Source organism: Polyodon spathula, chromosome 1 (assembly GCF_017654505.1).
Source record: "Polyodon spathula isolate WHYD16114869_AA chromosome 1, ASM1765450v1, whole genome shotgun sequence".
Lineage (NCBI taxonomy): Eukaryota > Metazoa > Chordata > Actinopteri > Acipenseriformes > Polyodontidae > Polyodon > Polyodon spathula.
Genome location: NC_054534.1, coordinates 109,962,757 through 109,990,363, shown reverse-complemented (window position 1 = coordinate 109,990,363; position 27,607 = coordinate 109,962,757). Strand labels below are relative to the sequence as shown.

The 27,607-nt window shown below is 41.1% G+C and overlaps 1 protein-coding gene across 1 annotated transcript; it reads right to left on the bottom strand.

Moving 5' to 3' along the window:
* Positions 1–2,879: 2,879 nt before the first annotated feature.
* On the bottom strand, positions 2,880–19,925 carry LOC121314176 (E3 ubiquitin/ISG15 ligase TRIM25-like). Its single transcript, XM_041247222.1, has 6 exons — positions 19,091–19,925; positions 15,409–15,504; positions 14,941–15,174; positions 8,958–8,980; positions 8,548–8,705; positions 2,880–3,895 (listed from the first exon to the last, which is right to left on the bottom strand). Exons 1-6 carry the CDS (start codon positions 19,664–19,666, stop codon positions 3,354–3,356), a joined length of 1,629 nt encoding a protein of 542 aa, XP_041103156.1. The 5' UTR covers positions 19,667–19,925; the 3' UTR covers positions 2,880–3,353.
* Positions 19,926–27,607: the final 7,682 nt, after the last annotated feature.

Here is a 27,607-nt window from a genome sequence, read left to right as displayed (position 1 = left end):
TGGCGATGCTGGAGAGCTGCCAGCAGTAACAGTGCTTGCCAGGCAGCGGCCATGTTGAGCAGCATGACTCAGCATGACCAGGAAATCGCAGGGGTGGGGCTCAACCCTATTTAGCAGCACCTTTTCCTCTGCTCACTCTCTCTGTCCTGGGGTAGCAAGCTGGAAGAAGCCATGCTGTTGGAACGTGTGTTACTACTGTGTGCGATTGCCTGTCCAGCGCTCTGGAAAACAGCTGCCTGTCTGGAATTCCTGCTACCTTCCCCTCTCTTTCCCAACCCCGGTGGACTTTTGCGAGTTCACCCGAACCCTTTCCCTCCCGTCCAGGACAATGAGCACTGTTGTGAGCCATAGACACAGCTGGAGGAGAGCAGACTTCATCACAGCGCCATCACCAACATGGCGACAGCTGGAACGGCCGTGAACTTTACATGTTTTGATTTATTGTGTTCGGGACTTGTTTATTCATTTGTTTTCTAACCCAGGATTACCATTGCTGGCATTTCCGGGAGTTTCTTTTGTTTGTTTGTTTTGTGAAATACCGCCTTTTTGTTAGTATTTTTGTGAATTATTAAAACCCTGCCCAGCTCTGCCTTGCTGGTGCGCAGGTTGCACCCCACTTCCTGCCTCTGTGTCGTCACTTCCGGTCCCACAAGCGCTACACCCACCAACCCCCATCACAGGGTTATACAGAGCTCTTGACACATTTATAAATCAGGGTTATACAGAGTTTTTGAAACATTTATAAATCAGGGTTATACAGAGTTTTGATTTATAACTATTTCGAGCAGCTCTACTGAAGAATAAACAGAAAGCAACAGAACTAGGATTAACAAGAGTGTCACAAAGCAGCACAGGTTGGAGACAGAAGATACAAAACAGGCTGGACTGAGTGAACATTGCATTCAACAACACTGGATAGTTTCAAAGTGGACTTATTCAATTCTCAGTCACATTGACAACACTATGAGACACTCTTTATTTCTTTGTTAATCTGTCTGTATATCAAAAGCACATTTGTAAATCTGAATCACGTAAAGAGCAATTGAAAGTGTAATAATAGTGACTAGGTGAGCTAGGTGGTGTAATCATGTCCAGTGTTACTAAGGGGCTGGGTGGAGCAGAGGGCTAGTCTGCAATAAGCAAAGCAGCCGCTCGCTCATTAAATCCAGTCAACAATTCTTTGTGTTACAGTCTTTTATGCCTTTTACTGCCGGAGGCTGGGGCTGAACAGCTCAGCTCACAAGTGCAATGAGTTTGCTCATCTCAGCTGACCCCCTGTGTACATTAGTCCTCATCACAGAAACACTACACTGTTTGAAGAAAACAATCTTACTCTGTGCCATGCTTTAGTCAAACCACTGAGCTGCCACCACAGGCCGTGTCCCGTGTCATTGTCTTCCCCCTCAGCACCTGCAGCAGGTCCAGCTGCAGCAGTGCAGTCACTGTGCAGTCAAGCTGAGGGAGGTTTTTGTACAGACATGTATCACTGTGTGAGAGGGGAGCTGCTACCCTGCTGACAGTAGTAATCTCCTGCATCTTCAGCCTAGACACCGCTGATGGTCAGAGTGAAGTCAGTCCCAGATCCACTGCCACTGAAATGAGCTGGGATCCCAGATTGAAGGCTGCTTGCACTGTAGATCAGGAGTTTAGGAGCTTCTCCAGGTGTCTGCAGGTACCAGGCTAGGTAGCTGCTCACAGAGCTGCTGGCTTTGCAGTTGATAGTGACAGTATCTCCAGGGAGAACAGATTTAACTGATGGAGACTGAGTCAAAGTCTGTCCACTGGAATCTAAAAAGATAGATTAAAATATGTAAACACACTATTCACTTTTAAACATAAAACAAGTATTGAATATAATTCAAAATTCATTTAAAACATTATTTATTTAACATGACATACCCAAAGCGGTTAAACTATCAAGAGCTTCTTTAAAGCACATTTCCCCCTTTCTTTATAATGTAATCCTTTTAGTAAACGATTTCTTACCATGAGTGAAGATTATCAGCGAGCAGATGAAGGGAATTATAAAACTCATTGTTGTTTCAGATTGTGTTGACTGAAGGGCTGCTCTCAATCATGAAGTGTTAAGCTCACAGGGCTATAAACACTCCCAGAGCACTGAAGCATGTGCTGCCAATGCAAAGTGTCTTCCTTGAGACCGCTGGCACTCGCACTCATACACACACAATAAAGAATGCTGCTGTAATGGCTCCCTCTAGTCAGGGGGATAGGAACTGCACTGGGATCTCTTTCACTAGTTCAGTTATATCCTCCTGAGAGCCCCCCTATGGTGAATATACAGGCACTCGCAACTGTAAAACTGAGATAAGCAAGAGCTCTTGGATGAATGGTTTCATTCTCTAAACTTTAAAAAAAAAAAAAAATTACAAATTGGTGAAATGGACTTGTGTATTATGGTGAAAAATTGATTTCATATTATGAAGAACATATTAATCTGAAGATTTATTAATGTTGAATTTGGAATATGGTGACACCTTGTGGTGGATATGCAGTAATGTAGTTGTTTTAAACATATGCAATGACTCATGCTCCTGTATTGTGAGAGAGGGAATTGTTCAAATAATATTGTTATCATGAGACATATGACTTGTGAATGGTGGGCTTTCCATACTGATGCATTGGTCACCTGGGTAATACTGTTGCAGATTGCTGGCTGGTCAGCACGTCCTGCATCTCACTGAAACGCACAGCATACCTTTGCATACCTGGAATGTACGTAGCAAAGACATCATTGCTCTTCAATACTGGCAAATGGGGATGAAACTGGCACTCTTTTTGGAAAGCAATATACTTTACATTAAACACTTTGCTATAAATACACATGATGTTTTCTATAAAAGCAATAAACACCAAACAAACACAATTCAAATATATTTTAATGTATTTTAGTTTAACATACTTGGGTATCTATAAATTCATCTTCTGTGAAAATATATATATATTTCTGTTATAGTTGTTGATTTTCTTTGATCTTTGATGATATTTATAGTCCCACAGCTTAAAAAAATATGCCTTATGAATTTGTAGCAAAATAAAAACCAAAAAGATTTCACTTACTCATTATTATATAAATTAAAAACATACTGGTGACAGCATGCTTGATCTCGCTGATGCAATGCAACAAAGGGTTAATAATTACTCCAAAATATGTAGGAAGGTAGCGTTCCTTTACTATTGGTCAAATGCCGATTTTTTAACAATAACAATTGCACTGCAAAGTTACATGGAAAAATGATTTTGACATTTCAAATGTTTATACAAACTGTATCTGGTCCTGTTCTCACAGGAATCCCAATGATGAACCCATCTCTCAGTCTGTAAACTACTTGCATTCAAAGATCAGAGCCTTCATGAAGAGTTAGTTTTGTCCCCGGACCAGCCCAAAAGGCAGGGCAGACAACCTGCGTGAACTTGGTTGTGAACCTGTATAAGAGTATGGGAGAAGTGGCCATGTGGTAAAAGGACAGCTCCCCAGAGTCATAGTCCAGCAGCAGCCTGACTCTCCGCGGGGCTGCAGTGTGCAGTGGCACCTCCCTCTGGTTGTTGTGCCACACAGTCAGACTACTGAAGACACTGTACACACACCAGGAGTCAGCGTTGTAGCCCAGAAGGGCGCCGTTATCCCAACCTTTCCTCGGCATGGTCTTATTAGCCAGCCCAACTGCCCAGTTCCCAGACTCCACCACCTCCACCTCCCAGCAGTGGAACCCGGAGGTGAATCTCTGAGTGCACAGCACCTGGGGGTGGTAGTCAAACCTCTCTGGGTGATCAGGCTGAGGCTGACTCTCTTTAGTACCCCTCACTGTCCTGCCATCCTCAGACAGCATCAGTTTGGGAGAAGCCGTGTTGGGGTCGAATGTCAGCTCCTGGAAACCTGTTAAAAGAATACACGTCACCTTGGTATGTACTGTGACCCTGCAATATCGAGACATTAAGATAAGCACTCATGTGGATCAGGTGCATTCTAAACAATAATGGTGTCAAGGAAGTTCATGGTTAAATTCATTTTAATACAAGCATTTTCCAGATATTTCATTCAGACTCTTGTCTGTGTGTCATGCTGTGGGGAATGGGTTGTTACTTCAAAGCTGATTAGATAAGGCACATGCCACAGACTGTGTTAACTCTTTGAAGCTTGCCTTCCAAAATGCTATCTTATTGTCTAGTCTCCTAAGGTGTCACAAAACTTGCTAAGTGACAGTGCACTTGTACCATTATTGTGTTAAAAGTTAGTTAAAATGCTTTAAGAATCATTTTTAATTACATAACTTGTGGACACAAGTTTAATAGTTATTTTAAGTAAGTTTCCCAATAAATCTGAAGTGTTTATTGTGTTTTAAATGAGTATTATAAACTAATAACAATTTTTAGATATTATCCTTCGATTGTGTTATGAAGTGTTTTATGCTTGTAACCGTAATTTTGTATAGAGAATGAAACTGAAGTCTGTATGCTTCTCCAATGAATGTAACTAAACTTATATTGAATAGGTGGTTTAAATGATAAATGTAAAATGCTTTGATAATAAAAGACGGATACATTCCATTTCTAACACACCCTTTTTGTGTGAGACGCAACTGTCTATCAAATACTGTGGACCAATGGAAGGACCGATAAGTACTTGTTTACAGTACAAGGGAACACCTATACATCTTGTTATTTAAACTCAAAACAAGGATTTTCACTCTCTCTCTCTGGATGCTCTGGATTTGCTCTTTCTTCAATCTCATTGCTCTCAACTCATCAAACTCTGAAGTTCTTCAACAAAGAAGCAATGATGTAATTTTCAAAGTTGCCCCTGGAGAGGGTGGGCTGCCTCCGGATGATGAAAGCTTTTGCCTACAGTACAGACTTCAAAAAAATACTGCACTGCGCTGCTGCACAGCTAACTTCTACAAAGAGGACGACTGTGGGAAGAAGACTTTGCTCTAAAAACTGCACCAACAGAATAAGTATCACACTTATATTGTGTGTTTACAAGTAACTGAACTGACGCCATGATATTGATATTGTCACAATGCGTAATGTGCGTCTATTCAACTAGATGGTGGGCATTGTACATGTGTACTTAGCCACTTGGAAGCTGGCGCATGTAATGCATGACTAAACCGAACAATGCATGATTAACTATTTAGACTGGTTCACTAATGAACTCTATGACCAGAGAGCACATCAAGGATTCATTATGAACATTTAACAATGCATTACTTTCACTTGAATGTTGTAATTTGTTTCTTCTTTATATATATGTTTTTAACTATGAAGCCTAACCTTTACTCTTCTTCCTTTGAGAATATGAATAAATGTAATAATAAATTGGATTGTTAGTTTTATTTATACTGCATATTAGGAACGTAACCAAAATGTCAATATATACAGTATAGTGTATATATCCCAATCGCCTTACAAATGTTGCTAAAGTAAGATGCTTTCTTTCGCTGCTGGATGCTAAGAGATTGATGCATGACTTTGTATCATCTAGGCTTGATTACTGCAACGCCCTGTTTTTAGGTATCCCAAGCTATGTTTTATCCCAAACCCAGGGTTTTAACAAGAACAATAAAAGATTTCACATATTTCCCCTGTGCTAGCAGCCCTACATTGTTCTTGGTGCATTCTAGGGTTGATTTTAAGGTCCTACTCTTAACCTATAGAGCCGTCAATGGTCTGGTCCCATCATTCTTAAGGGATCTTTTAATCCCTTAAATTAATGGATGGGCTCTCCGATCCGAGGATGCTGGACTGCTTACTGCCCCAAGGGCTTTTAAGAAAAACACAGGTTACACACACACACACACACGGATTTAATTTGGAGTTTTTGCCACTGATCAAATTAAAAAAAGTCCATAATGTCAAAGTGAAAAATAAAATCTACAGATTGTTCTACATTAATTTCAAATATAAAAACAGAAAATAATTGATTGCATAAGTATTCACCCCCTTTGCTATCACACACCTGAATAAACTCTGGTGCAACCAATTGTCTTTAGAAGTCACATAATTCCGGAAGTAATATTTTAAAAAGTGTGTATAAAGTTCATTTCTAAAAATAAAATAAAAAAGCGACTCATTAGCCATGGCTATGTCCCATTGAAAAATAAACAAGATAGTTGATTGGACGGCTGAGATATATCAAGTTTCGTCAAACTTATATTGTGTGTTTGCAGCAAAGGGTTAATGACAACTTTTCTTTACAATTTCTATGGCTACGGTACACACGGGAACGCATTGCGCGCACGCATCACAGCGTCTATTTCCAGCCGATAAAGTTCAGATTCTGGAGGCACTACGTGAACCCGGTGCTAAACAAGCACGGGTAGCAGAAAAGCTTAGCATCTCAAAATCTGCTGGAGCAGCATTTTTAAACTGGCTACGAAGCTGCACGCAAAACTGAGAGCGATTTACAGCTGGAGGCGGGGAATCGTAAAAAACAAACAACATTGGACAACTACTTCTGTTAAAATGATGCTTCTGTATTAATGTCAGTCCTGTATAGCAAGTGTGTTCACTGTTTTTAAGGATATTGGTAGTACCTTGCTGTAGTACTACGTGTACAATACAGAACTGTTTATACTTTTTTGTTTTACACATCAGTGTAGTATTAGTAAAGAGTTGTTTGTTCTGATATTTGCTGTTTTTCATGTTTATTTTTTAACACTATAATGAACCAAGACGTATTTCAGTGCACTGTTTCTACAACTTTTCTCATATATAAACACTTGAAAATGTGGCGTTTCACTTTATAACATATATATATATACACGCGCACACTGTATATATAATTTTTTTTTTTTTTTTTTTTTTTTTTATAGTGCCTTTCATAGTGGACCACCATCACAAAGCTCTTTACAAGAGACTAGGGTGTGTGAACTATGCATCAGCTGCAGAGTCACTTACAACAACGTCTCACCCGAAAGACGGAGCACAAGGAGGTTCAGTGACTTGCTCAGGGTCTCACAGTGAGTCAGTGGCTGAGCTGGCACCTGCTGGTTACAAGCCTGTTTCTTTAACCACTGGACTCACAGCCTCCCTGAACAACTTTCTGCTGGTAACCGAGAGCTTGCTAATAAGCAGCATCTACTGTATATATAAAAAATAAAATACAGCAGATCTTCAGCACAAGAAAAGATGGAACAGTGATGGTGGGTCCTATTAAAAAAAACTTGTATGTATTTTCAGGAATGTTTAAGGAATCTTCTGATGAGTATTTATAAACATTCTCTAAGCTTGAACAGTGGAATCAAGATAATGTCTCAACTACTATGCAAAGGGCTCATCTGCATTTGTGATTCATAGAACTTTTAACCTCATCTCAGACGGGACAGAATCCATAACAGCAATGCATCACACCACATTGCCCGTTCCACAGGCAAACTGGGCATCCACTATTAATAATTTATTCAGCGCTTGTCAGGTGCGTCAGGTCCAATTTATTTTCACACACGCTGTTTAAAATACAACCCCCCCCCCCCCCCCCCCCCACAATAAAACATGTTTAAAAGGCATGGAATTGCAAAAGGACACTCAGAACTGTATCTCCAGCCAAGCCCCACCCCTTGTTCGCTGTATTTTTCACATACCTCTGTATAGACGTGCATAAATTGGTCTCACTTGGCCAATGGAAGGTTTTCTCTGCTTTTTCCAAAGAAAAAATTACTTTAGACCTGTGCTTTACGTCTTTTTGATGATGTCGGACAGGGTCCGACATCGGACTGGAAAGGGAAAATTGTAATGTTGGACCTGGTCTGACACAGGACCACAAACGGTTAATCTATTAGTCATCTCTCCAAAGCGACTTGCAGAGACTAGGGTTTGAAATATGCATCAACGACTGCTGCAATCACTTCCAATAGGACCTCGGTTTTGCACCGCATCCGAAGGATGGAGCACAAGGAGGCTAAGTGACTTGCTCAGGGTCACACACAGGTAGTGAGTGGCTGAGCGGGGATTAGAACTGGGGACCTGGTATCAAGCTCTTTTCTTTAAATACTGGACCACCAAGCCTCCTCAAGCAAAGCCCTTTAACCACTGCACAAAATAACAAGAGTGTAATCTGGAACTTATTTCCTAATCAAATTATCAGAGAGGGAGAGAGAGAAACCAACAATAACTGATGCACTGAGAACTAATCAAATGTCTCTTTAGCTTCATCATAACCTATCAAGAGAATGCAAGTTGGATATTGATGCATTATATATATTTAGATACAGTAGATGGGATATATAACTGGACTAAATTACTTGTTTTAATCAATTAATCATTCACAAAACTAACAAAAAAAAAACAGAAAGTGTCTTTAAACAGTTGAAAAGTGTTTCACAAACTGCAAATTTGATTTAAACCAGAAAGTCCTTCCCGACAACAATTCTCTGTACAATCCTTGAAGTTTTGTTAATAAGGCCCAATGTTACTAGCTGTTGAGCAGTAATAAAATACATTTTCAAAGCTGATTAGTGTTGCTTTAATGTTATAGTGGGTCAGTGTAAATCTCTGAGAAGTCTCCCCAGCTCTGTGCTGTGAGCTCACCTTGTATCCTGAGTTTCACACTTTGCAGAATCTGGTGCAGTTTCTCAGTTTCACTTCTGAACTTCTCAAGCTTCAGTCCACAGTCTTGGAGGAGGCTGTTCTTTTCAAGCGGTGTTGCTCCCAGCTCTCCATGCTGTTCCTGTACTGCCTTATCTACTCTGCATGACACACAGGAGGTCTCTTTAAACACAGTGCTAGGAGACTACTGGGACTAAACGCCACATCAGAAACCCTTGCAATATGTACAGTACACTCCACATAAACATTGTCTTTAGAAAAATCCATCAACTTCAAACCATTTTACTGAGTGGCTGAACTATGAATGGTACACCTATCAAGTAATGACTTCAGTTGCATTTCCTTTATAAACCACATGCTAAAATTTCAGAAAAAGAACCAATAATACATACCTTTCTTCCACAGAGAGGAACCCCTGCAAGCAGAAGAGAGAGATGGTAACACTAAGGAAGATGTGGAGTGTGTGCTGCTGTGGATTCAAGTATAACAGCATGCAATGTACAAACATTTCAACTCTTCGGTGTATTCACACCGGGTGATAGTTGGTCTGGGGTCCATTTGACCAACTTACACCCTGTCTGAAAAGCAACAACTGGATTATTTGCACCAGGGGTGGCCAAAGTTGTTCCTTCCAATCCTGGTCTTTGTGCCAGCCCTCTTTTAAATAGTTTAATTCAACCAATTAAACATCCATCCAGACCTTGAAGAAGTCAGCTATATAATTGTACCTGCTAAACCTGGAGTGGAATGGCCGTCCAGAACTGGAGGTGAAGGAGACAATCCCTCACCACTGTGTGTGGAACCAGGGTGAGCTACACCACTGATCACCGCGTGTGCAACCAGGATCGTAGGATACTTTAGAAAGGGAGGGGATTTTAATCCCACCAGAGTTTACATTAGTTTGTGCAGGGAGAAGGTGCAGGAACTCCCTTTCAGTGTGAGTAGCGCACAGCCCGAGCTTGGCCACCTTTTGTTTTCAAGCTGTTTAATGCAGTGTTTTTGTTTTGCATATTTGTATTCATGTACATTGTTGTATATATGATATCCTTCCGCACTAGTGCTACCATTGCTGGTACCCTAGTGGCAGCCATATAATACTGCAACTGCATGATTGTGTGAGCTTTAATAAAACCTGGACATCTGAGCGGCGTTTCCAAAATCAAACCCCCATGTCTCTCTCGTTTCAACATTAAACCCCCGTGTCTCTCTCGTTTCAACATTAAACCCCCGTGTCTCTCTCGTTTCCAAAATCAAACCCCCGTGTCTCTCTCGTTTCAACATTAAACCCCCGTGTCTCTCTCGTTTCAACATTAAACCCCCGTGTCTCTCTCGTTTCAACATTAAACCCCCGTGTCTCTCTCGTTTCCAAAATCAAACCCCCGTGTCTCTCTCGTTTCAACATTAAACCCCCGTGTCTCTCTCGTTTCAACATTAAACCCCAGTGTCTCTCTCGTTTCAACATTAAACCCCAGTGTCTCTCTCGTTTCAACATTAAACCCCAGTGTCTCTCTCGTTTCCAAAATCAAACCCCCGTGTCTCTCTCGTTTCAACATTAAACCCCCGTGTCTCTCTCGTTTCAACATTAAACCCCCGTGTCTCTCTCGTTTCAACATTAAACCCCAGTGTCTCTCTCGTTTCAACATTAAACCCCAGTGTCTCTCTCGTTTCAACATTAAACCCCCGTGTCTCTCTCGTTTCAACATTAAACCCCCGTGTCTCTCTCGTTTCAACATTAAACCCCAGTGTCTCTCTCGTTTCAACATTAAACCCCCGTGTCTCTCTCGTTTCAACATTAAACCCCCGTGTCTCTCTCGTTTCAACATTAAACCCCCGTGTCTCTCTCGTTTCCAAAATCAAACCCCCGTGTCTCTCTCGTTTCAACATTAAACCCCCGTGTCTCTCTCGTTTCAACATTAAACCCCCGTGTCTCTCTCGTTTCCAAAATCAAACCCCAGTGTCTCTCTCGTTTCAACATTAAACCCCAGTGTCTCTCTCGTTTCAACATTAAAACCCCGTGTCTCTCTCGTTTCAACATTAAACCCCCGTGTCTCTCTCGTTTCAACATTAAACCCCAGCGTCTCTCTCGTTTCTCAGAGAATACTCACACAGTAACACAACACCCCTTACACCACCGGTCAATAGTCTGTCATGTGATTAGTTCAAATCACTGCCAGTTTTGTTTCTTGTCAAAGGAACGCACCGCATTTCCCCTGCACTCCTCACAAGAGAAAATGGCTGAAAGTTAAAGACCTGCTGAACAAGGATTCTGTAACTTAACAGGAAATTAATGAAACATACTACAAAATAACTAAACATACTACAAACACTAAAATGAGTTACAAAACATACCAGAGAGGTGCTTCAAACACTAAAATGAGTTACAAAACATACCAGAGAGGTGCTTCAAACACTAAAATGAATTACAAAACATACCAGAGAGGTGCTTCAAACACTAAAATGAATTACAAAACATACCAGAGAGGTGCTTCAAACACTAAAATGAATTACAAAGCATACCAGAGAGGTGCTTCAAACACTAAAATGAATTACAAAGCACACCAGAGAGGTGCTTCAAACACTAAAATGAATTACAAAGCATACCAGAGAGATGCTTCAAACACTAAAATGAATTACAAAGCATACCAGAGAGATGCTTCAAACACTAAAATGAATTACAAAGCATACCAGAGAGGTGCTTCAAACACTAAAATGAATTACAAAACATACCAGAGAGATGCTTCAAACACTAAAATGAATTACAAAGCATACGAGAGAGATGCTTCAAACACTAAAATGAATTACAAAGCATACCAGAGAGGTGCTTCAAACACTAAAATGAATTACAAAGCATACCAGAGAGGTGCTTCAAACACTAAAATGAATTACAAAGCACACCAGAGAGGTGCTTCAAACACTAAAATGAATTACAAAGCATACCAGAGAGATGCTTCAAACACTAAAATGAATTACAAAGCATACCAGAGAGATGCTTCAAACACTAAAATGAATTACAAAGCATACCAGAGAGGTGCTTCAAACACTAAAATGAATTACAAAGCATACCAGAGAGATGCTTCAAACACTAAAATGAATTACAAAGCATACCAGAGAGGTGCTTCAAACACTAAAATGAATTACAAAGCATACCAGAGAGATGCTTCAAACACTAAAATGAATTACAAAGCATACCAGAGAGGTGCTTCAAACACTAAAATGAATTACAAAACATACCAGAGAGATGCTTCAAACACTAAAATGAATTACAAAGCACACCAGAGAGGTGCTTCAAACACTAAAATGAATTACAAAACATACCAGAGAGATGCTTCAAACACTAAAATGAATTACAAAACATACCAGAGAGATGCTTCAAACACTAAAATGGTGATTAAAAAGTCTTCTGACTCTCTGAAATTCAAACAAATTCAACTTGACGATGTAAACAAATGATGGCCAGGATCTCAACGCACTAAGAGAGTGCTGTGCAGCAGTCAGGAAGCCAGACGCCAAAAACCCTTTAATATAAGGTATGAAAACATTTTCTGTTATTTATTATGCTGTATCAGCTATATTTAAACAAAATATATAAAGTCATATTTACTATCCAACCTTGCCTCGGTCTTTAGGCATTACAGCCACACTGGTAAGAATAGTCTTCCCTTGGGGCAATCATTTTCCACTATGACCCTGCTCACCAGTCCATATTTACCAATGAGATATATTATATATCTCTTCTGATTTTTGGTTTTGACCGATAAAACCCGATAAAACAGCACCCAATACAAAAAAAATGTAATTGGTGGGATAGCCAATAAACACCGCAAGAACTGTGGAAATGGTTAATAAATTCACGTTGACTTTACCCTTTTTCCATTAAAATAATACCTACTCCAAAAATAATAATAAATACATTTCCCAGTGCTGCTGGACAATGTCCCGCCTTCCTGACTTCCCCGCATCTATCATTGATTTGTTCTGAATACTTTAAACCCGCCCCAACTACTGAGTGACAGCACATTCCTACATTTCTATTGGAGACTCTGCTTGCGAGATTTAAAACAAGATTACAATCAGGACGGAGGCTTGTTCATGGGATTCCAAGCTATATTACAGTTAAGATACAGAGGATTTAAAACAGAAATGTGGTGAAATGTACAAAAATGCCTCCACACAAAAAACCCAGGAGAATGTGCCCGTGACCAGAGGGATTTAGTTGTGGAAGACAGCAAAGGAAAGAAAGGACAGCTTGAGTGTGCAAGTACTGTCAAGTTACTATTATACATATTGACAGAAGGAAATAAAACAACAAACAAGCATTTTGGAAAGTAACCGAAAAACACCAATTTCATACAGTATATCAAAAACAAAAGCCCCCCCCCCCCCCAAAAAAAAAAAAGATTTGCATAAAACTTGAAAATAGCTAAAAAATAAGCACCAAAAAATTCAATTCATAAAACCTGAAAAACAGAAGCCCTATATTTTACTTAATTAAGATATATTGATAAAATACATACATATATATATATATATATATATATATATATATATATATATATATATATATATATATATATATATATATATATATATATATATATATATATATATATATATATATACACACACACACACATATACACATATACATACACACACACACACACATATATATATATACACACACACACACACACACACACACACACACACATATACACACACACACACACACACACACACATATATATATATATACACACACACACACACACACACACACACTGGTTTGCAGAAGTGTTCACCCCACAGCAAAGTTTTCACATTTTGTTGTCACCTGAGCTTACTCCACAACACTTTCAAATCAGACTTTACATGAGAATCTACACAAACTACTCCACACTGATAAAGTTAAAACATGCATATCGAATATAAAGAAGTCAGATTTACAGAGAAAAACAGATTAATCTCATAACTATTCAACCCCTTTGCTACTGGAGCCCCAAATCAGCTCAGGTGAAAATGATTTGTTTGAAAGGTCACAAAATGAGTGAAATGGTTTCAGCCTGGGTGTACTCAAAGTGGTTGAACTTGTGGATAATTTCCCTCAGGTATATAAAGACTTTTAAGCTGCAACTCACATAGTGATCCTACAAAGCAACCATGAAGACCAAGGAGCTTTCGAAACAAGCCAGAGATAAAGCGGTAAAGAGGCACAGAGCAGCACAGTGAAGTCTATCATTAAGAAGTGGAAGATGCAGCATACCACCCAGATCAGGTCGCCCTCCCAAACTGAGCAGCCGGGCAAGCAGGAAACTGGTTCGGCATGTCACTCTGAAGCCAACAATGACCTTGAGAGATCTGCAAAGTTCTGTGTCTGAGATGGGAGTCAGTGTCCACACATCAACAATAAGCTAGTCCCTACACAAAGCTGGCCTGTATGGACGAGTGGCAGGAAAGAAGCCATTACTCAAAAAGCTTCATCTTAAAGCACATATGGAGTTTGTGAAAAAGCATGTAGATGATACTGCAGACATGTGGAAAAAGGTTTCGGTCTAAATTCCAAGAGTTACATCTGGCACAAGCCCAACACGGCACATCACCCAGTCAACACCATCCCAACTGTCAAGCATGGTGGTGGCAGCATCATGTTATGGGGATGCTTCTCTTCAGCAGGGACTGGAAAGCTTGTCAGGATAGATGGGAAAATGGATGGTGCAAAGAACAGGCAAATCCTTGAGGAAAACCTGTTTGAGTCAGCCAACTCTGAAATTCACATTTCAGCAGGACAATGACCCAAAGCACAAAGCTAAAGCCACACTGGAATGTTGAACAAGATGATAATTAAGGTTCTTGTGTTGCCCAGTCAAAGTCCTAACTTGAATCCAATCAAATGTATGCCGAGACTTGAAGACTGTAGTCTATCGATAATCCCAAAAACTTACCAGAACTGGAGCAATTTACCTGTGAAGAATTGGCAAAAATGTCACCATCCTACTGTGCAAAGCTAGTAGAGACCTATCCAAAAAGACTCACAGCAGTAACTGCTGCAAAAGGTGCTTCTGCCAAGTACTGACTTAAGGGGCTGAATACTTATGCAACCAGTACATTTCATTCTGTACATTTTCTTTACAAGTTTTGCTGACTTTAACCACTACAGCTTTGAATAAAAAAAAAAGTTTGTTTGAAAAACTGTGCATAAATTATTTGTAACTCAACAAAATGTGACATTATTATTAGAAGGGGGGGACAATTCTGCAAACCACTGTATATATACATAGTTTAACAACAAATACATTTGTTTCCAGAATCCCTCCCCCGCACCCCTTGACAGCCCCCGAGGGGTCCCTGAACCCATTTGAGATCCGCTGCTCTTACCCGGATACACTGGAACGGATCAGTTTCTGCCACGATGTTCTCCAGGCAGGTTCGTATCTCCTGCAGGTCGCTGCACTCCTGCGTCAGTCTCTGGATAGTGGTCTCAATGTCCCTGCAGGCTTGATCCTCCGCGGATGCAATGCACTCCTCCACCTGAGTTTTATACTCCTGCATGTGGAGCTGGAGCTTCTCAAAACAGCTAGTCTTCTGTCGTTTGATTCCTTCAAAATGTTTCTTAAAAAATAACAGAACTGCTTCACCGTCTTAAAGTCCATGCAAATAAAATAACATTTACCTTCAACTGGCACGCCTCCTCTCGCTGTTGCTACAGTCTGTTTTTCTAGATAACATTTAACATTAACTGGCACTCCTCTCGCTATTGCTACAGTCTGTTTTTCTAGATAACATTTAACATTAACTGGCACTCCTCTCGCTATTGCTACAGTCTGTTTTATATACAACATTTACCTTTAATTGGCACTCCTGCTCTTCCTGTTGCTGCAGTCTGTTTTTGTAGATTTCAAGTTTGTCAACTATCAGCAGAAGATTTTCCCCCAGTGCCTTCTGTAAATGAAATTACAAAGGGGTCTATTACATTAATGTAAACAGCTGTGGAGCACCACCTTTTCATTCATTCATGAATAGTTTGTGCTTTAATGACTCGAATGACAGTGCTGTTTTGATCAATTGCTTCAAGGACAATATGTTTAAAAGTAGAAGAAAAAAAGGATAAAATAGTTAATCAATTATCTGATTCACGATGCTTGAGATGACAAGCCTGGCCCTCTTGCATTGCAGTTAATGACCAGCTACACTGTATGAAAGCACTGGAGCGTAAGTTTGAATGCAGGTGGCAGGACACTGGTGTAAATGTTTACTGTCATGCTTGGAGGCAACATCAATTCTCCTACAGGGCTGCGATTAACACAGCCAAAGCGTCCTTTTATTCTAATCTTATCAAGGATGGTTGTGGTAATCCTAGGAATCTTTTTCAACAATAAATCTAATGTTCCAGTCAAACTGCAAGCCCTCGCTATCGGGTTCTACAGATCAGTACAACACATTCTTAGAATTTTATAAAATCGACAATATTAGACATGAACTTCTCTTTCACTACAAGTACTGTTATAACTGAATTTGAGGGGATCCCTTTGACTGACCTTGTAAAAATAACAAGCCAGACTGACATGGCTGCTAAAATGATGTTTCTGCTCTTCCACAACCTTTTGCAGCTGAACTGTGAAGACAGAGTTAATGCTGCTCGGCTCTCCACATCAGCTGAACTTTGCTCTGAAATTTGAAACCTTGGTGTCATTTCTGACCTTAGTTTAACCTTTGAGACTCTCGTGCGGAATGTCAAGTTTTTTCATCTCTAACATTGCTCGATTATGACCGATTCTCCCTCGACCTGATTACTGCAATGCCTTGCTTATGGGTGCATCAAAGCATGTCCTCAGCAGGCTACAGTATGGACAGAATTCTGCAGCTACAGGCTTAAGAAGAACTAAAATCCATGAACATATAACATCTGTTCTGGCAGTATTATTAGTGCACTGGCTGTCTGTTAAGAGGATTGATTTTAAAATCTTGTTGTTGACATACAAAGCCTTGAATGGTCTGTCCCCAAGTTACATTTCAGACCTTGTATTTTGCTATATTCCTGTGTGTAACTTGTGATCCGCAGCCTGCAGGACTATTCAGTGTCCCTTTAACCAGGCTCTGCTCGGTGGCTGATTGGGCATTTTGCAGTTTCGCGCCGAGGCTCAGCAATGCTCAGGACTAGGAAGTGTTGGTATTATTATAACACGACTGAATACGTACCTTTTTAAACAGGTATTTGTATCTACTTAAATTATAACTTCTATTATTTTTTAATTCTGACTGTTGTACATGTCTGTTGTGATTTTACTTGTAAAGCGTGTTGAGATGTACACATGAAAAGGTCTACAGAAAATAAAAACTATTATTATAATTATTATAAACCATTCAAGCAGACGTAGAAAATGCCCACTGTGCTAGAACTGAATATGTTGTTATAATAATATATTATTAGTATTATTTGCAAATGTATAACAAGGGTGTGAAATTCATATCGCCCGCCACCTGGACAACAAGATCTGTGTGAGGGGCAGCACATTTTGGCGTTGTATCTATCTACTCTGTGTGCGCTCTGTGTGCGCTCTGTCGCTGGAAAGACACTCCAGGTATATTTAAAGAGAGCCAGGCAAGCTTCTGAAAAATGAACTGCGGAAATCTGACACCTACACACAAACATTCTAAAAAGTGTTTACATCTCACCCCTATCACTTCTGATTGGCTAGCTGTGGGAAAAGCTCATCTTCTATTGGTTATAAAGAAACCCACAAATGGCTGCAAAGAGAGTCTATGGCAAGGCACAGACAAATCTTTTAAGCTTAAGGTATTAAGTTTTTTTGTAAGTTTAGCAAAGAAGTGATTCTGCTTTCTTAATGCATGAACCTTCTATTTAAAAGAGTGAAAAGATCTAGTGAAAAATAATAATAACAGCAGTAACACCACAGTCACAAAGTTATTGGTGATTAAGAAATAAGCAGATTGTTTAATTTATTCAATTATTTCTATGAGTCTGCTTTGTGGTCAAGTGTGTATTTGTTGGAATGTTTAAAAAAAAAAAAGGTTTACTGTTTAGAAGCATTTCAAGACGAACTCTCCCGGGCAAACAATGTAATGATTTTTTTTCTTTCAAATTTGTGTTGCTACCTAGTTTGCCATTCACCATATGGCATTTTTTTTTTATTTAAACGTTTTATTACTATTTTTTTTTAAAAAAAGAGCTGTACAGTGTTGTATATAACCGCTATAATAGAAAAACAAAACACGTTGTCTTTGCAGGATTTGATGGAGCCTGCTGTAAATATTCGCATGCACTTTTGTAGAAAAACAGTAAAAATAAATAAAATAAATAAATAAAATGCAGAGTAAGTTGACAGGTTACACACAAGCCCTTTACAAAATCTGGGGTTCAGCAGTTACAAAGCAAAGAACGGCAAGAAACCAGAATCCCACAAAGCAGCAGTCATAGTTGGCAATGATTTTTTATCTGTGATGCAACAAACTAAAACAGCTGTACATCAGAGCTGGATTCAGCTTAGAGAAAGACTGGAAAAAACAGACATGAGCTATTTATATATTTGAATAAGAGCTAAGTATTTCTTCTTATAGTTGCACTATTAGTATGTTACTTAAATGTACTAGCAAATGTGTTCCAAACTGCACTGAAAGGAACATTTCATTAAAGTGTGTTATACATTTGTTGAGGTGAGGTCGGGTCACAGGGAACCTTCTGTGTATCTTGAAGAATTTAGTAAACCAGTCAAGCTACAAGGCTAGATCTGCCCCTGTTAATCACTGATTGATTATGTTCACTGTTAAATAAAACCACAATCCTGCAAGTTATATTCCACTTTGTCTGTTTTTCATTATTATTATTATTATTATTATTATTATTATTATTATTATTATTATAAAAATAACATGTTTTATGTAGCTGCTGGCAGCAGTGGAATCCATTAGCTCCACAAACCGGACTGTCAATTAAACAAGCTTATAAATAAGTACATAGCTCGGTAAACTACACCACCGTTTGTTAAATGGTGACCTTTAAATGAAAGAAAGTGCGGGTTACAGCAGCTTAAAAAGGAATAATAACTCTCACCTTCACATCACGTTGCGCATTCTTAAACGGTTTAATGCAATGGGTCCTGTGTTCCTCTTCCACCACGCAGAAAGTGCGGGTTACAGCAGCTTAAAAAGGAATAATAACTCTCACCTTCACATCACGTTGCGCATTCTTAAACGGTTTAATGCAACGGGTCCTGTGTTCCTCTTCCACCACGCAGAAAGTGCGGGTTACAGCAGCTTAAAAAGGAATAATAACTCTCACCTTCACATCACGTTGCGCATTCTTAAACGGTTTAATGCAATGGGTCCTGTGTTCCTCTTCCACCACGCAGAAAGTGCGGGTTACAGCAGCTTAAAAAGGAATAATAACTCTCACCTTCACATCACGTTGCGCATTCTTAAACGGTTTAATGCAACGGGTCCTGTGTTCCTCTTCCACCACGCAGAAAGTGCGGGTTACAGCAGCTTAAAAAGGAATAATAACTCTCACCTTCACATCACGTTGCGCATTCTTAAACGGTTTAATGCAATGGGTCCTGTGTTCCTCTTCCACCACGCAGAAAGTGCAGACGAGCTTTCTGCAGTCGCGGCAGTAGAGCTTAAACACGTCGTCGTGCTGCGCGCATTTCAGACCCGCCAGCTCTCCGGAGGGGTCGAGCAGGCAGTGCAGACGCAAAGCGGGCTTCTCCAGGTGCGGTTTCAGGTGCTGCAAGCAGAACGACATCTCGCATGTTAAGCAGGTCTTTTCGGCGACGGCGCTACAGAAATCGCAGCCAGTCGTATTTCTCGGGTCAGAAGAAGAGGGCCGCTGCGAGGCCTCGAACATCGCCACGATGTTGGCCAGCTTAAAGTTTCTTTTCGGGGTCGGCTTCTCCAGAAACTCCCAGCTGCATTCCGGGCATCTGTACTCCCCCTTTTCCTCCTGTTTTCGCAGCACGTCCTCTAGACAGGAGCTGCAGAAGTTGTGGCCGCAGTACAGCATCTTGGGTTCGGAGAAAACCTCCAAGCAGATCGGGCAGGTTAACTCCTGTTCCATTTGGCTTGCATCTTGTTTGGAACAAGCCATTTTGTTTCAACCACTGTGCTTGTGTGTCCCGCGCTGGACAAATTCTACACACGAAAGTGAAAGTAAAGTATGACGCTAAAAAAACTTTCAGTGCTAGAAAGTTGCACTGGATTTCAATCGGGTTCAATGTTAATTTAAAAAAAAAATGTTTATTAACACTGCGACCACAGGGCCGCAGTCATGCAGGTATTTTTCTTTTTTTTTTATCACCCTAAAGTTCCCTGTGTGTGAATGAGGGGACTGAAGCCTCAGCTGATTAGATCCCACCTGAACCAATAGAAGCAAAGGCGCATTTGAACCACAAGGTCTTGTGACCCATGTAGCTGAGAGGAAGGAAACTTTGTATTTATTTATTTATTTACCTCACACGTACTGTTTTTGTCAACATGGTGCACACATTGCAGTGTTTCAGTCAAGCTGAATCGAACTTTTATATTTTATAAACACGTATTTTCAAATTAACAACAAACAAAAAAGCATTAAGTATGTACAAACAGCTTTTTATTAACATTAATAAGCATGAATCAAAATTCCATACCTATCACACCATCTAACAAGGCTGCTGAAGTCTCTTCGATAACGCTTTTATTGATTGGACAACACTTTTATATTTCTAATCTGATTATTTAAGAAGGTTTTATTTGTTAATCGCATGTCTGGTTGATATGTAAAAGAAATACTCCAGGCAAAAAAGCAATGGCCGAGCTGTCGTTAGAAAAAGCACTCTAATAATAATAATTTGTATTTTTATATAGTACCTTTTATAGTGGACCGCCATCACAAAGCGCTTTACAAGATACGAGACTAGGGTGTGCATCAGCTGCAGAGTCACTTACAACAACGTCTCACCCGAAAGATTACATTAGATTAGATTACACTGTGGTCTCAGCCACTCCCTGCCCTGGAATAGAACCACAGTGCCCTGTAGCACAGCCACTCCCTGCCCTGGAATAGAACCATGCCCTGGAATAGAACCACAGTGCCCTGTAGCACAGCCACTCCCTGCCCTGGAATAGAACCACAGTGCCCTGTAGCACAGCCACTCCCTGCCCTGGAATAGAACCACAGTGCCCTGTAGCACAGCCACTCCCTGCCCTGGAATAGAACCACAGTGCCCTGTAGCACAGCCACTCCCTGCCCTGGAATAGAACCACAGTGCCCTGTAGCACAGAATAGAACCACAGTGCCCTGTAGCACAGCCACTCCCTGCCCTGGAATAGAACCACAGTGCCCTGTAGCACAGCCACTCCCTGCCCTGGAATAGAACCACAGTGCCCTGTAGCACAGCCACTCCCTGCCCTGGAATAGAACCACAGTGCCCTGTAGCACAGCCACTCCCTGCCCTGGAATAGAACCACAGTGCCCTGTAGCACAGCCACTCCCTGCCCTGGAATAGAACCACAGTGCCCTGTAGCACAGCCACTCCCTGCCCTGGAATAGAACCACAGTGCCCTGTAGCACAGCCACTCCCTGCCCTGGAATAGAACCACAGTGCCCTGTAGCACAGCCACTCCCTGCCCTGGAATAGAACCACAGTGCCCTGTAGCACAGCCACTCCCTGCCCTGGAATAGAACCACAGTGCCCTGTAGCACAGCCACTCCCTGCCCTGGAATAGAACCACAGTGCCCTGTAGCACAGCCACTCCCTGCCCTGGAATAGAACCACAGTGCCCTGTAGCACAGCCACTCCCTGCCCTGGAATAGAACCACAGTGCCCTGTAGCACAGCCACTCCCTGCCCTGGAATAGAACCACAGTGCCCTGTAGCACAGCCACTCCCTGCCCTGGAAGAACCACAGTGCCCTGTAGCACAGCCACTCCCTGCCCTGGAATAGAACCACAGTGCCCTGTAGCACAGCCACTCCCTGCCCTGGAATAGAACCACAGTGCCCTGTAGCACAGCCACTCCCTGCCCTAGGCCATAGAACCACAGTGCCCTGTAGCACAGCCACTCCCTGCCCTGGAATAGAACCACAGTGCCCTGTAGCACAGCCACTCCCTGCCCTGGAATAGAACCACAGTGCCCTGTAGCACAGCCACTCCCTGCCCTGGAATAGAACCACAGTGCCCTGTAGCACAGCCACTCCCTGCCCTGGAATAGAACCACAGTGCCCTGTAGCACAGCCACTCCCTGCCCTGGAATAGAACCACAGTGCCCTGTAGCACAGCCACTCCCTGCCCTGGAATAGAACCACAGTGCCCTGTAGCACAGCCACTCCCTGCCCTGGAATAGAACCACAGTGCCCTGTAGCACAGCCACTCCCTGCCCTGGAATAGAACCACAGTGCCCTGTAGCACAGCCACTCCCTGCCCTGGAATAGAACCACAGTGCCCTGTAGCACAGCCACTCCCTGCCCTGGAATAGAACCACAGTGCCCTGTAGCACAGCCACTCCCTGCCCTGGAATAGAACCACAGTGCCCTGTAGCACAGCCACTCCCTGCCCTGGAATAGAACCACAGTGCCCTGTAGCACAGCCACTCCCTGCCCTGGAATAGAACCACAGTGCCCTGTAGCACAGCCACTCCCTGCCCTGGAATAGAACCACAGTGCCCTGTAGCACAGCCACTCCCTGCCCTGGAATAGAACCACAGTGCCCTGTAGCACAGCCACTCCCTGCCCTGGAATAGAACCACAGTGCCCTGTAGCACAGCCACTCCCTGCCCTGGAATAGAACCACAGTGCCCTGTAGCACAGCCACTCCCTGCCCTGGAATAGAACCACAGTGCCCTGTAGCACAGCCACTCCCTGCCCTGGAATAGAACCACAGTGCCCTGTAGCACAGCCACTCCCTGCCCTGGAATAGAACCACAGTGCCCTGTAGCACAGCCACTCCCTGCCCTGGAATAGAACCACAGTGCCCTGTAGCACAGCCACTCCCTGCCCTGGAATAGAACCACAGTGCCCTGTAGCACAGCCACTCCCTGCCCTGGAATAGAACCACAGTGCCCTGTAGCACAGCCCCTCCCTGCCCTCGCAGTCACGTCTCTAAAATTCTATATCTATTCAGAGACCAGGGGTGGACTGTTGTCTAGCTGTGGCTCACCGCTAGTTTCACAGCTGGGTTTCTTATGTAGGATTGATTTTAATGCAGCTAACAGCACCACTCCTCCGCATGTCTCTGACAGTGATGCGTGCGAGTTGAGCCTGGCATTGGCTAAACTGCATGGGAAATACGTAGAGTCGTTGCTAGTAGGCAGCTATCCACAGTGTTTTAAAGATGATCCTACGTAAAGGTCTTTTGCATGTTATACCTGTAAGCATTGCAACCCTGAATCTGTTTGTGGTTTTGGGATGTTGGTCTATTTAATAGTTGTCCACATCACAAAACCTCCACTTAATTCAGTGCAATTAATTGTCTGTGGATGTGATGTGCATAGAGACTGAAGTGTCCCCTTAGCACTGAATTGTCCCCTTATCACTGAAGTGTCCCCTTAGCACTGAAGGTGGGTCCACCCAGGACTGGCATCATTCCCGCTTCTGGGGACAAAATAGGGAGGATCAGCGGTCAAAACCAAACCCACTTTCAGCAATATTTCAACCTTGAAGAACATAGGAACAGGAGACTATTAACGAAGGAGAGGAGGCCATTCGGCCCAACTATGCCTGCCTGGTTCCAGGTACTGATTGATCTCAATACTGTATACATTCTGTCAGATTCGCACATGCTCTTTTTATTGATAGATATGCTCTGAGCACACTCTTAAACTCGGGAGACATTTAGGATTGTTCATGAACTGGGCTATCCAGATGACTTTTAATAATCAAGCAGCTCACACAGACTCGACTGGAAGTCTTAACGATTCAGAGTGGATTGAGTAGTTACAGACTACATCAAATCCCAACAGACAGGCAATCTGGGAGGTCCAGTGCCTTGACAGGCATCATAGCATGAATACTTCAATATGTTTATGGTTATAACATGTTTTGCTCTTAAGCTACGCATGCCTAAAACTAAAAAACACCTACCACTAAATCCTAAAGCATTCAATATTTAATTTCTCCACAGCTAAAATATAAAACCTATACCTTATAGCAATGCATCAATATAAAAGAGATATAATTTCAAAATAGTTCTTACCTCCCAAAAATATATATATGGAAGTGTAAAATGTAATGTAAGGACAGGAACTGTGCAAGGCAAAGACTTCTGAACAAGACCCAAACAGCAATCAGCTTGATCAGATATCTCCAGAGGAGGGACCACACAACTTGTAGTTAGCAAGTCGAGTGATACTTCACTAGGATTTACCTCAGGTTTTTATAGAGTTTTTGCTTTGCTTTTTATGTCAGAAGTCTTAAGTAAATCTCAAACATTAACCTGCCTTGACAGTTCCTGTCCTTTTAAGTGAATAACATTTTCAAAATACCTGGTAACTCCTTCTGTGTGATCAATTAACCATCATTCCATAGTCCACCTCTCCCACATCACCAGCATTTGTGAGGTGAATTCTTGAACTGATGCTATTGTTTCTGGTACCAAGGTGCCCCTGAGCACGACGTACACATGAATACAGTGCAAGTATAGGAAGAATACGTATATAAAGATGTGTTTAATATATAACACCTACTTTGGTTTAATTATTCCCAAACTGGGTTAAAAATATACTTCCCTTTTAATACAACATTGAAAACATCATCTGCAGTAAGTTGGCTTTATTACATGTGTAGAAGTGATTTAACAATTAATCAGTCATGTTGGATAAAGGCTGGTAGGAGGTTCATAGCAAGCTTGTAACTCAGCAATTATAAATCCAATTAGTTTCACTTAAATCTAGGCTATCAAAAATATAGCTAGAATGTAACAGTCCCATGTTAGATATTCAAAGCTTTAAACCAAACATAATCTCTCTCTGGGCTTCTACAACAATCATGTTTGGGCAAGTTCCAAACTGCCTGCTTCTTAAACTTAAGAAATTTGGCCAATCACCCCAAAATTCTATACCAGTCACTAAGGATGTAAAGGCCCTGTATACCAGCATCCCTCACCATGATGGTATATCAGCCTGTCTAAAATTCTTAGAAAAAGAGACGTTCCCCCTCACATCACTGCAAACTAATTGAATTTATTCCTATGCAAAACTATTTCACCTTTAACAACAAATATTATTAACAGATCATGGGAACAGCTATGGGGACCAAAGTGGCACCACAATACGCTAGCCTTTTCGTGGCCAATCTGGAAAACAAATTTCTAGAGCAATATCCTTACAAACCACAATTTTACTCAAGATACATAGATGACATCTTTATTATCTGGACAGAAAGTGAAGCCTCATTACACCAATTCCACCATGCTCTCAATAATTACCATCCCACCATTGAACTGACCATGAATTATTCAGAACAAATTATACAATTCTTAGACACAATAACCATCAAAAACGGCAATATTACTTCATCCATCTACAGAAAACCCACCGACAGCCATAAATAAATACCTCCACATCTCTCGTTTTCATCCACATCACACACATAAATCTGTCATTTACAGTCAAGCTATTCCTTACCACCGAAACTTCTCTGAAACTACTGACAGAAACAAACATCTTTGCAGTCTTTGTGATGCTTTCGTCCAACAAGGATATTCTCCAAAACAGACTGACATAGAAATGGAACGTGCCATCAGAATACCAAGAGAAAAATTGTTGGAATACAAAGTAAAACCTGTGTCTAATAGACTACCCTTGGTTGTTACTTACAATTAGAACATAAGAACATAAGAACATAAGAAAGTTTACAAACGAGAGGAGGCCATTCGGCCCATCTTGCTCGTTTGGTTGCTAGTAGCTTATTGATCCCAAAATCTCATCAAGCAGCTTCTTGAAGGATCCCAGGGTGTCAGCTTCAACAACATTACTGGGGAGTTGATTCCAGACCCTCACAATTCTCTGTGTAAAAAAGTGTCTCCTATTTTCTGTTCTGAATGCCCCTTTATCTAAACTCCATTTGTGACCCCTGGTCCTTGTTTCTTTTTTCAGGCTGAAAAAGTCCCTTGGGTCGACACTGTCAATACCTTTTAGAATTTTGAATGCTTGAATTAGGTCGCCACATAGTCTTCTTTGTTCAAGACTGAACAGATTAAATTCTTGTAGCCTGTCTGCATATGACATGCCTTTTAAGCCCGGAATAATTCTGGTGGCTCTTCTTTGCACTCTTTCTAGAGCAGCAATATCTTTTTTATAGCGAGGTGACCAGAACTGAACACAATATTCAAGATGAGGTCTTACTAGTGCATTGTACAGTTTTAACATTACTTCCCTTGATTTAAATTCAACACTTTTCACAATGTATCCGAGCATCTTGTTAGCCTTTTTTATAGCTTCCCCACATTGTCTAGATGAAGACATTTCTGAGTCAACAAAAACTCCTAGGTCTTTTTCATAGATTCCTTCTCCAATTTCAATATCTCCCATATGATATTTATAATGTACATTTTTATTTCCTGCGTGCAGTACCTTACACTTTTCTCTATTAAATGTCATTTGCCATGTGTCTGCCCAGTTCTGAATCTTGTCTAGATCATTTTGAATGACCTTTGCTGCTGCAACAGTGTTTGCCACTCCTCCTACTTTTGTGTCGTCTGCAAATTTAACAAGTTTGCTTACTATACCAGAATCTAAATCATTAATGTAGATTAGGAATAGCAGAGGACCTAATACTGATCCCTGTGGTACACCGCTGGTTACCACACTCCATTCTGAGGTTTTTCCTCTAATCACTACTTTGTTTTCTACATGTTAACCACTCCCTAATCCATGTACATGTGTTTCCTTGAATCCCAACTGCGTTCAGTTTGAGAATTAATCTTTTGTGCGGGACTTTGTCAAAAGCTTTCTGGAAATCTAAATAAACCATGTCATATGCTTTGCAATTATCCATTATCGATGTTGCATCCTCAAAAAAATTCATCCCTACTACCTCTCCGCGAAATCATCCGAGAATTACACCCAATTTTAGCTGAAGATTTCACCCTTTCCAATATTTTCTTGGCAACACCTCTCCTATCCTACAGACAACCACCTAACCTGTCCCAGCTTATCATCCTTAGCAAACTACCAACTGACCTAAACAATGCACACACTGGAACTGAACCCTGCAATACAAACAGATGCAAAACCTGTCCCCATATCTCTACACAGAATACCATCCTCACAGCACAAGGGAACCTGGAGATCCAAAAATGTAATCTGCATGATTAAATGTAGCAAATGTTCCGATGGAACTTGCATAGGAGAAACCAAACAACATCTTCGGAGGAGAATGACTCTACACAGACACACCATCAGCAACACAATTACCAGCACTCCTACTGGTAACCATTTCAATATGCCTAACCATTCTCTGCATGATGGTTCTTGTTTTAAAAGGCAATTTCAAAAACACACAAGACAGGAGGACTTGGGAACTTAAATTTATAAAATTCCTGGACTCAAAAAACAAAGGAGTCAATCGGGATACTGGTCTTCTATCTCATTACAATATATAGTGCCTGTTTATATACATTGCATAAATGGGTATGTATGTGTGTGTTTATATGTATATATGTTTTTTAATTACACTTGTGTTTTATTGTGTGTGTGTATGTGTGTGTGTGTGTATATATATATACACACACACACACACACACACACTGAACAAAAATAGAAACGCAACATGTAAAGTGTTGGTCCCATATTTCAGGAGCTGAAATAAAAGATCCCAGAAATTTTCCATAAGCACAAAAAGCTTATTTCTCTCAAATTTTGGGCACAAATTTGTTTACATCCCTGTTAGTGGGCATTTCTCCTTTGCCAAGATAATCCATCCACCTGACAGGTGTGGCATATCAAGAAGCTGATTGAACAGCATGATCATCACACAGGTGCACCTTGTGCTAGGGACAATAAAAGGCCACTCTAAAATGTGCAGTTTTGTCACACAACACAATGCTACAGATGTCT